This window comes from Opisthorchis viverrini (assembly GCF_000715545.1).
Source record: "Opisthorchis viverrini unplaced genomic scaffold opera_v5_453, whole genome shotgun sequence".
NCBI classification, from domain to species: domain Eukaryota; kingdom Metazoa; phylum Platyhelminthes; class Trematoda; order Opisthorchiida; family Opisthorchiidae; genus Opisthorchis; species Opisthorchis viverrini.
This window is the reverse complement of record NW_008752111.1, coordinates 109,971-120,434: the sequence shown is the minus strand read 5'-3', so window position 1 is coordinate 120,434 and position 10,464 is coordinate 109,971. Positions and strand designations below refer to the sequence as shown.

The 10,464-nt window shown below is 41.0% G+C and overlaps 1 protein-coding gene across 1 annotated transcript in view; it reads right to left on the bottom strand.

The window, feature by feature from the left end:
• Nucleotides 1-936: 936 nt before the first annotated feature.
• T265_11143 (hypothetical protein) overlaps nucleotides 937-10,464 on the bottom strand; it is a gene marked incomplete at both ends in the record, with an annotated part of 70,521 nt that continues 60,993 nt past the window's right edge. Inside the window, 6 exons of the mRNA XM_009177724.1 lie at nucleotides 937-1,217; nucleotides 2,083-2,169; nucleotides 3,681-3,785; nucleotides 6,911-7,096; nucleotides 7,435-7,593; nucleotides 9,042-9,228. Of these exons, the coding sequence (XP_009175988.1) occupies nucleotides 1,080-1,217; nucleotides 2,083-2,169; nucleotides 3,681-3,785; nucleotides 6,911-7,096; nucleotides 7,435-7,593; nucleotides 9,042-9,228 (862 nt within the window). The remainder of the gene's footprint in view (nucleotides 1,218-2,082; nucleotides 2,170-3,680; nucleotides 3,786-6,910; nucleotides 7,097-7,434; nucleotides 7,594-9,041; nucleotides 9,229-10,464) is intronic.

Here is a 10,464-nt window from a genome sequence, read left to right as displayed (position 1 = left end):
CCTTTGTTGACTGGAATGCCCACAGGTTGCACGGACTCTGTCATTTTGCTTGGGGTTTCTCAGAGAATACGTTAAGTTCATCGAAGGGACCGAAATATTGAATGATAGAACATCCGTCTGTCTAGCGTTGCGCAAGCAGGGCCAAACAATTCCACTGTCAAATGATTTCCTTTTTCCAGTGTTGTAATTGCTCTTTGGATCTAGAGTGTGTACTTGATGAGGAGGATGCAAGTGAGCACTCGCTGAATTGCTATGATATGATACCTATTTTCGGTGATATCCAGGTCGCCAAAGCCGAACCTGATATAGTTTCTAATCGTTGGACGAAATAGCTAAACCATTTTGTTTCTAGTTGTCTGATGCTTCTAGCACTTAAAAATGAAGTAACTAAATGGGCCGACTGTTTAAGGAGAAAAACATGATGTGGTAAGTTGAATAAACAGTGGAATTCAATAGCACGACTTGCGTGAGTCTGTGATTCTAAGGTTAGGTCTGGTGCTTCGAAACGTTGCATATATTGAAGATTCAATGATGACTGAGGCAGACATTGAACCAAACTACCTGCAAGAGTATTCCAATCTTTCAAAAAGTCTGTAAGCTTTCCTCATCTTGATCTGGATGGCTGGATAAGAGTGGCGACGTGTTACTCACTGAAGTTGTCCAATATTCGTGAGCTTATGAAGCTTTCTTTAGGACTTTTTTGCCCAGTTTCACAGTTGTAACATCCTAGTTGTTCTCACGTTTGACGCTGTTTGGATGACAAACAGAATGTGTACTGAAAAAGACCTCCAAGTCTCTGTCTGATCTGGCTTCACCATGTTTGTCCGAATGAGTGAAACACCGTAAGAGTTCTGGCACTTATCCACCTCTAGTTGAAACACCCCTATAAAAATAGCGGAAATACTAATAACGTTTTATAAAGCAAATCTCATTACACTGCGAACATGTTGAGTATAAATCTCGCTTGAAAGAGGTGATCCCGGGCAAGAACATTGGACTACATGGGAGCTGAAAGACATGGAGTTCAATTCTCATCAAGGCAACAGTGAAGGTCTCTCAATGTGTGCACTGTCTCATGGTCAGTTACGACGAAAAATAGCGCTTCCAGATAAAGCTGATATCCCTCCACTCAGGTTGTCGAGCACCTTTCGCTTTCCTTTTCCAGAAGGCGGCATCGATCCAGTCTCTTGTCGGACGCATTGGGTAGTTTCATCAACCTAAATATAAGAATAACTGGTTAGGTTTTAAAACCGCATACTGAGCAGTACGGTTCCAATTGTTATAGCACCTATCCAAGCTGATATCTAGCTGATAATTTTGCCTAACCTGCTGGCACAATATTTACGACCAAACTGCTTAGCTAAATGGTGTGCCTACAGCCACCCCCATGGGGTACTTCGACTTGGGAAAGGTGAAAGCCTTAAAACCGTGGAGTTGACACCAGAGAATAACTCGTTTTGTATTTATAATTGACCAATAAAATGAACTCTGCTTCAAAACGGTCTTTAAGAAAAAGATCTCTTTAGGGAACAGCTTGTTGCAAGTCACCAAGCAGATAATGGAGGACCACCATACACAACCTCTATCGGATCGAATCATTTTCATCTCTTTCGTGTCGTATTGTGTTTTATATGGTCTTGCACTAAAGGTGATGCTCAACGGCCCTTAAAATGTTGACCTAGTTTATAGCTCCGCCAGCCTATGGGCCAGCAAGGGGTTAATACCGAAAAGACTACAGGCGTTGCGTCTTTGTGTTGTTCACATTTCGATTCCGGTCAGAAAGCCGCTCCATCACTGGTAATCCTCATTTTCCACTTAAGTGAGTCTCTGCAACTGATTGAAATTAAGATTTGCTGTAGAAACAGTCTTTCTTGAGCTATCGCAACCATACTGAGGACGCTAAACGCTAACTACACACGAAGATAATATTCTGAAAAGCTTTGGGTGCCAACAAAGTAGTTTGCAGTTTACTGTGCCGAGAACAGGGTCAGCTTCTGAACAAACCGGAGCAACCCACAGGGCTGCTTACACACTTACAAAATATAGTGCTGAAACTTGTCAGCGAACCGCCAAGTTACGTACCTGTAGCCGATGCGAGACAGTCTGATACATTATCGTATCGAGTACAGATTTTGGTAACCCTTGCAGTTCGAAGTACGAAAATGTTTTCTGTAACGAATTCATGAACGGAAATACAAAATTAAACGTAGAAACATTCGAACTACACCACAAAACCTTACTTACACCCGATAGCAGCAGCTAGCTTAAAGAAATTTGGATCATCATAATGAGTCATCATTATGATGACAATGTATTTTGGGGTTAGTAAAAATCTATGAATGACAATGGATTTCATGCGGCAAGTGGTATGGTACATTTGGTGTAAAACTTGCACAGAAGTCTTCTGAATGCAAAAGACTAGCTCATGCATGTAAGTCGCTACGGCTGCAGCTGTACCGTATTCTGCTTCTTGCCCTTCGTGGCACACACAAACCATTCCAAGTACATGACGCTAAACACCATCTCATAATTTGTTCTGTCTTCTCTCAAGCAGGTGTACTACAACCTAACATGTCCCTTGGGCAGCTTCTTTTGAAAATTTGCCACCATTCTGCAGACGTAAATTGGTCCACTAAAAAAATAAACAGACGAACATATAGAGTCGCCTTTGCAAAAGCTGATGCTTTTGTCAGAAACATTCTTTGACAGCACCGAAGACCAACTTAGAAACTAAACCTAACGGCACACACCTGCTCACATGTACAAATAATTTTGCCCCATATTTGCAGTAAATAGTGTGTAGAAGTTGATAAGTTCATTTGGCTGGCATGACACGTGTTCACCAAGCAAGAGACGTATGTTTGTCTTACAGCTATGGTCCACAATCCTTCTTTTGTTCCGTGTGCTTCTAAAAATTCTGGAGAAATAAACTAAATAAAGCTTCAAAGGAGATTACTCACATGGCCAGGAAGTACAGTAGGTTCGTCACATAATTATGTAACGACAAGCTAGATCCCTGGGTGCTTGGACATCATGTAACGATTACTAAAGTGATGGTTTTTCCAGTGTTACTCACCGGTTCCGTGAAACATGGTGCAAACCAAATAAATTGGCTGAACAACCATTGACTCTTTCTTCCACAGACCCGTATGTGATGCCTAGTCTCCCATTCCTTTTGTGGTCTAAGCTGTATTTGCAGGTAAAGATGCATGTATGTTTCGCATGTAGGTTTTCCTGGCAGTCCACACTGCGAAGGATAACATACGGTTCCTTCTTTTGTATGGATGGGTAATTTAGATCAAGAGAACATTTTTATTTATTTATGATCGTCTCATTCTTAGGAAGGTGATACCATTTCCTTCCCTAATGCCTAACTATTAGTTTAAATGAAGTGAGGAAGGTGTTGACTTTTCCAAATTTCCGTAAATAACAGAACCGCAATGGACAAAGTATGTACAAGTTTGCGGAGCCAGGCGAATTTAATTCACATAGTACACCAACACATGTTTCCTAATAAGGAGAACCGTTAGGACACACTTGGCCACCTAATAAGTTCAGTACCGATTTATTCGCTTTTTTTGGGTTGTCCACGCATAAATGGTTCAAACTAAATGAAGCGAAACGCCATCACCTGCAGTAATGAGACGATAAATGGAAATATGCAAGGTCGAGTGACTTACTTTTACAATGACTGAAAGACATTTGATTTGATATGGATGCAGAAGTATACTCTTGCGATGTACAAGCCATTCATAGAGCATGCGAATTTGTCGGTTGTACCAATTCTGAAAACAATGGGTCGAAACGTATAGGTCGAAAATTTGTGTGCATGTGAAACTTTAATATAAGTCCACCTCAATAGTAGTTACTTGTTTTTTCCTACAACGGTGGTCCGCAAACTGCATCGCCGAAACCTAAGATTACACTTTGCTAACCTGTTCAGAAGACAAGACTCAAATTGTAGATTGATAACTTCGGAGCCAATGTGGCTGGATTACAAAAGACAGTATTTCAGAGCATCTAACATTCTCATTAGCCTTAGATCTGCATATACATCTGTAAATAATGTCTCCTATTCAGTTTTATAGTCATCGTGCCCCTTACAAAAGCCAAAAACATCTCGATACGAAGAACTGAGAAATTCGTTACCAAGTATTAAGGCTAGTCTTTCCACCTAACGGTACGTCGAACCTGGAGCAGAGAAAGGGTTTTGTCCCAGATATACGAATTTGATCAGCAAAATGCCAGTAAACAGGCACGTTGGACATAAGCACGCCTAGGTTTTATCCAGGAGTGACGTTCATGGATGAGCTTCTTGAAAACTGATGCATATGAATACTCCAAGTGCTCTAGCGGTCAAACGAAGGAAGATTTGTATGCATGAATGGTTTAGATGTATAACCGTTCAAGGAACCAACTAACGTTATGTAATGAATGTAATATAATCAATGTAACTAGACGGGATACTGTGTCTCGCATCTGGTAGCGTGAATTGTCCATATGGAAAATTTTTAAAATTCAATACAACTTAGAATAGTGTAAACCAACGTGACAAGTAACGTGTGTGGCTATTTTCAAGGATTTTTAGCAATCAGCTTAGCACTAGTCAACTACATTTCCATTTTTCATTTTCATTCATGTGCCCTGTTTGGTGTGTTCATGAAATGCACCTCTGATTCAGCTGCGTGAATCACCTCTGTCGCATGTTATCACTGCCTACATGTAGGAGTCACTGTTCGTGCGGTGACTGGGCTCGGGCTGAGTTTGTTGTGGTATACAGAGTGCAACTCTGTTCTTATTTATGTGTGTGTGACTTCTGGCTTCCACATCTACTGACGTGTGCGGTAACTCCTACCCCGATATACTGGATGCTAGCCCCATCGAAACGATATGTTTTAGTATCTATTGCTTCAGCACATCTTCATTCAGGATTTACTTGAGTTTGTACACAATGATTGGCAGATGAAGTTGTCCGGCTATCTGATTCAATTCCTGGCAGATGGAAGTGACCGTAAGGTAGCGTCGATTAGGAGCGAACCTTTTTTGTCATGATCCAGAATCAGCTTTAATGTGGCTACGGTAGCGTCGTCATTTTTAGGGGGCTACCCCTCGGGTCTCTGTCCCGCAATTTCAGGTAGTTTTTTTCTCATTTTTGCTTAATGAATATTTCAGGGCATTTCTGCTTTAATAACCTACTGGGCTGTTCAAGGTCGTTTGCTCGTCTAAACGCATCCAAGCATAATTACTTGACACGGTCGACAGACGGTCCAGTATCCTTTATTTTACCGAAGTGCAGAAGTGGGAACTTGCAATTCATTTAGCCCTCAGAATATGTGGGATTCCTGTGGATTCCTTATGGAATCCATTGTTGGCTCTGCCGGATAACCTACAGTCGAGGTAGCTCACAGTTCTTCGTTGGCAGCTAGTTCCCGTAAGGGAACAGTTTTGTTCAAGCAGTTGAGGAAGGCTGATTGTTGCGTAGCTGTTTTACCAAAAACTACGCCATCAACACAATACACGAAAGTACTTGGATTATGGGCGTTGTAACGTAACAACCTTTCAAAATTTTCCAAACAACATCAGTCTTTTCGAGGCTACAAAGACCACAGCAACGCAGTGTCTGAATTGTGAAATAGGTGTCGGTTGGACTTATTTTAACAGCAGTAATAATGTCCTTACGGAGCCACGTTGTTCTTTGTGCAAGAGACATAGCCTCACGTAAAATGGCGGGAAGGGGTAGTAAACAGTTGTTAATTATTGAGTTCGTGTGTAAAGATTTCATGTCAGAATTGATTGCTACCACGCTATCACTTGGATAGGTAGCTTGTAGAGAAATAAATTGGAAATTGTAATTTATTCGCTTTACCACTAAATGAGAACACAAATCCAACAGACTACTCGAACAATTATGGTGATCTATTGTGGAGTGTGTTGGAGGGCATAATTTTACACTTTTCCGCCCCACAGAATCCCCCGGCACTCTTGCGTCTTCGTGAAAATACAAGCCACCGAAATCGCTCGATTTTGGGTTATAGCTGCGGTACACACCAAAGTTTGGTTTTTTTGAAAGCTAAAGATTCACTCAGTGTTATGTTTTTCTTGCAAAAACCCGATAACACAAGTTATTACACTTTTATTTAAGTCCCTACGATTCTTCACAAGTGCGTATTGCTCATGTTCCCTTTGATGGTGGAGATCGACTAGTCTTTCTAGATTGCTTTCAGTGAATACACTTGCACGGCCACAAAATGCTTTGACTGGTGGTTGGCATTTGAAGACATCCTGGACAAGTAATTTGGCTGCTAATTTTTCTACTGGAGGACTTAAAAATGCGGTCTGCGTAACCAGTATTAATTCGTTACGACTTTGCAGCTTCTGGGTGAAGCCAAAGATGGCATCTGTTCATCAAATGCTTCCCACTCTGAGATAAGCTTCTGTTAAGCAGTTTCGTCACTCTTATGAATAGCCTCGAGTGGGAAATACTCCGATAGTTTGAATATCGCTCCAGCAGAAGCGGGAGGCGACCTTTGTGCTGAATGTTGTTCAGTGTCACGTTAGCAATGACTCAACTTAAAAGATGTGATTTCGTGATTCTTCTGAATGCTAGTGACCACTAGCACTATTGATCAAGTACCAAAGGGCTGATGAAATGAATCTGGATGCAGGCATACTAGTGAACAAAAACAGTAAACCGATGCAGGGGAGTGTAAATTGTGGCTGAAATTTCTATTTCTTCCACCAACCTTAGGAATTCTTGGTCTTTTCAATGGGGGTGTGCCTTCCCTGTGGAGAGAGACTGTTCACCTTCAGGGCGAAGAAACTTTAGGAACCGAGAGGCATTTGCTAATTTAGCGTGTAATCACAGTTTATTTGGTTGAACCGTCACCCAACTGAACTTAAGTAGGCTTACCTCACAAAGCGAGATGAGGGAAACTTCGTCCACCAGATTGTCGTTCAATTGTTGCAGGTTATTGTGAACGAAGACTGAGTACGCTCGACCCTCCTCGTCCGTTGGTTTCTGTTGAATTGTAAATCCGTTAGCAACAGAGGGGTTACAAAACGCAGTGTTGACAACCTGATAATCTAATTCAAGCACCTGATTTGAGGCGATCCTTGGGATGGGAAAACTCTACGGCATTGATAAGAATGTTTCATGGTCCATAATGGTTTCGATATTTACGCTTACTTGCAATGAATAACGGAGTAGCTGGATCGACGACTACCATGTGGGAATCATGGGCACTAACTAGCTAGCTGTGGATTTTAATTTACGTCCCAACTGTCGATAAAAATTGAATTTTCCTGACCTTACACGGTAGAAACTTGTTGAAATGGATATATTCAACGGCTATTGTCCCAAAACTTCCAGTTCTAGTTTATTACGATCCACTACCAGTTTGACAGCGATTTTCACTCTTATTTCATACTACTCACCGTGAGGCTCAGTAGCGAAGAAAGTAACTTGTTTTCGTCGAAGCGAGTTAGCTTCCCGAGAACTCCATTCAGTACCGCCACAAGTTGGTCCACGACAATAACAAGCATATTGCGGTGAACGCCTTCAAAAAACTCCTCTGTTTCTATGTGTAACTGGTTCTAAAAATGAAAAAATATACTGTTATCGAGCAGAAATCCATAGTAACTATGATAAAAATATGTTGGCCGGCACGTTGTTAATTGTCACAGTACCACTTAAAATACACTTTCTCTGCAGTCAGGCTACACTCATTCATAATGCCATGAAAGGTGCTGACTAAGTTTTTTACGACCACATTGATGTGATACGAGTTACGACCACTTTGACAAAATAAGTTTTCACATCATCATGTCCTTGGGAAAAAACTATGACGAATACCGGTCTCTTCTTGCAATTCGTTCTTCCATGACAACACTATCTGAGTTTCTAGGGTTGAGCTGTAGTTTGGTGTCACATAGTCAAGCATTATTTCATTATAGAAGCTCTTTTCTTTAAACAATGACTTTGAGTAGCCACGACTTGACTACTCTTTTAATGGGAGAAGAAAAATGCACCTTGAGTTGTGATGTGTAGCGCAACATAGTCATTCACGAAAACGGAAGTAAATTTGTGGCATTTAATGTATCTATATATATGTGGGTGCTTTGTCTGAACAAACGAATTGTGCCCAGTACCACTTTTCACCATATTGGTGTGCATCAGGTTAAAAGTGTTGTTTATTGTGGTCCGACAGAGAGAAACACTCAGTCAGTTCATTTGTAATTATTCAGCTGGTTTGGCGGAATAAGGAATTAGGTATCCCTCCAATCGATGATAACGATGCAATCGTGATTTCGGTTCATAAGTTCCGTTGCAATGAAGTCGGCCAGCCGCTTCGGCTAGCCATTGCTTTACCAAGGTCAGTAGTTCAAATTATGGTATTGACTAGGATGAAGCCGCAGGGCTCAGCGGTCGGTAATGAATTAACATCAACCGACTGAGTCACCACAAGGATAATGTAGGCTCGATTGATTGCCAAGTCCGTAAATTATGCCGATCACCAATGATTTTTTAAGGCGGCAAGTCTCTGATTGAATTACCTTGTGACCAATCCCGATGGAAGCCGTAATCAAATGATCAGGTACCACTTGCGATAATCTAATGAAGTTGATGGCAATTTATAATAATACACACAGACCTGCAACGCTAGTTCTCTTCTAAGCAATGCTTCAGAAAATGGGGTTTTGATCAGCAGGTTATAAGGGGTGGTCCTTGTTGAACTTCTTTCTTGGAGGCAAGCATTCGCTCAAATACTGCATAGACTATCACGCTCAATCAAAACTTGAAGCGCCGATGCAATATTTAAACTCGTCCAAAAATAATGTGAAGTTACGTTCCAAATTCAAATTAACAAATTCTCAAAACGTAGGATAACTGGCCAAGTGTTTAGTGGGGTGAGTAAACATTAGTTGCTTTTGTCTTCTGTTTAAAAAGCACCGACCCCCCAGAAACATACATCGAACGCATTTGTAGGTACTCTATGAACGCACTAATCGGTCAAAGAGAAATGATACAATTTTAAACTCACAGCATTCTGTGTCGTCCCCTTAGTGGGACTACCTAAAGAGTTGCTTGTATCCATAGAATGGCACAGCGAAAATAGGTGCGACCGTAGTTCGGTTACGGTGTTGAGCATTGTACAACATTCGATCGGTAGAATCAGGTCGGTGTTTTTGCTGCATTTTCGTACTGTTGACTCCAGTTCAATTAGTGTTCTAAAAATAATGAAGCATAAATATTTTAACACTTCTATCCAGAAAAGTTCATGATAGGAACGAGGTCATTATACCATGTATCCTTGCATTTTTTCAGCAAATTCCATATGGAGATAGAAAAATGTCTCGCACTCCCACCAACAAGCTTCAGGTACATCCAAAAGTAGGATAACCGTTGCTTTGAAATATTTATTCCAATTGCACTGAATGACGTTTTTAGGATTTCAGATATTCTGACACATTCTTCTGCTGCTAGACTCAGATACTCCTCTAGAGCTCTTGAGACTATCAGTAGTAGTTCCACCAGCAATATCCTGATAAGCGCTTCATAACTTTTGGTTTCACTGTTTCCAACTGGCATGTTACTCGAGGAAAGTACGATAGTTGGAGTACTGCCAAGTCATATACGATTCAGATGTCGGGCTAGAGCCATGAACTATCCGGTCAAAGTTTCTAAGTGTTGGTGCAAAACATTGTTATATCCTGTGACAGAGGTGAGCTTTGGTAGTTGTTGCATGCCTCACTATATGAAATTATTCAGTTTGTACTAACCAGAACTCCACCTGAGTTCATCTGACTCTCAGTGGGGAATCTACAGCAGTTTGAAGGTAATACGAACCTATAAGGATATGGTAACTGAGAATGGAATGACAAGTAGCCAGACTTCAACTAATCGAGTTTTTTTTAACAAATTCGCCTAGAAGATCATACAATTTGTCCATCACATTGACGAAATAATGGCAAAGGTGGGTCAAATTGAAGACCATTTCTATTATCTGAAATCCACACGAAACAGACAATCGGGTAGGTTGTTTTACAGAGGCAAACAACTTCACGCTTATATGAGCTTCGCCTAGAGATCATACAATTTGTCCATCACATTGACGAAATAATGGCAAAGGTGGGTCAAATTGAAGACCATTTCTATTATCTGAAATCCACACGAAACAGACAATCGGGTAGGTTGTTTTACAGAGGCAAACAACTTCACGCTTATATGAGCAAACGTAAAGTGCAGAGTCGTACAATAATCCTTGCCCCATATCACTGATGTAAATCAGCTGTCTATTCTAATTGCTTTGATATCGGAAGTGAAACCAAAGGAATGGCCAAGAAACCATCAATGCAGCAAGTACCAGAGTTTCGCACTTCTCTTTAAACCATCTTTCATAGCTTTGAGACGGAGGATCTACTCATTGTCAACAGGAATTTTAAGACATGAGTTTTCAGAGTGAG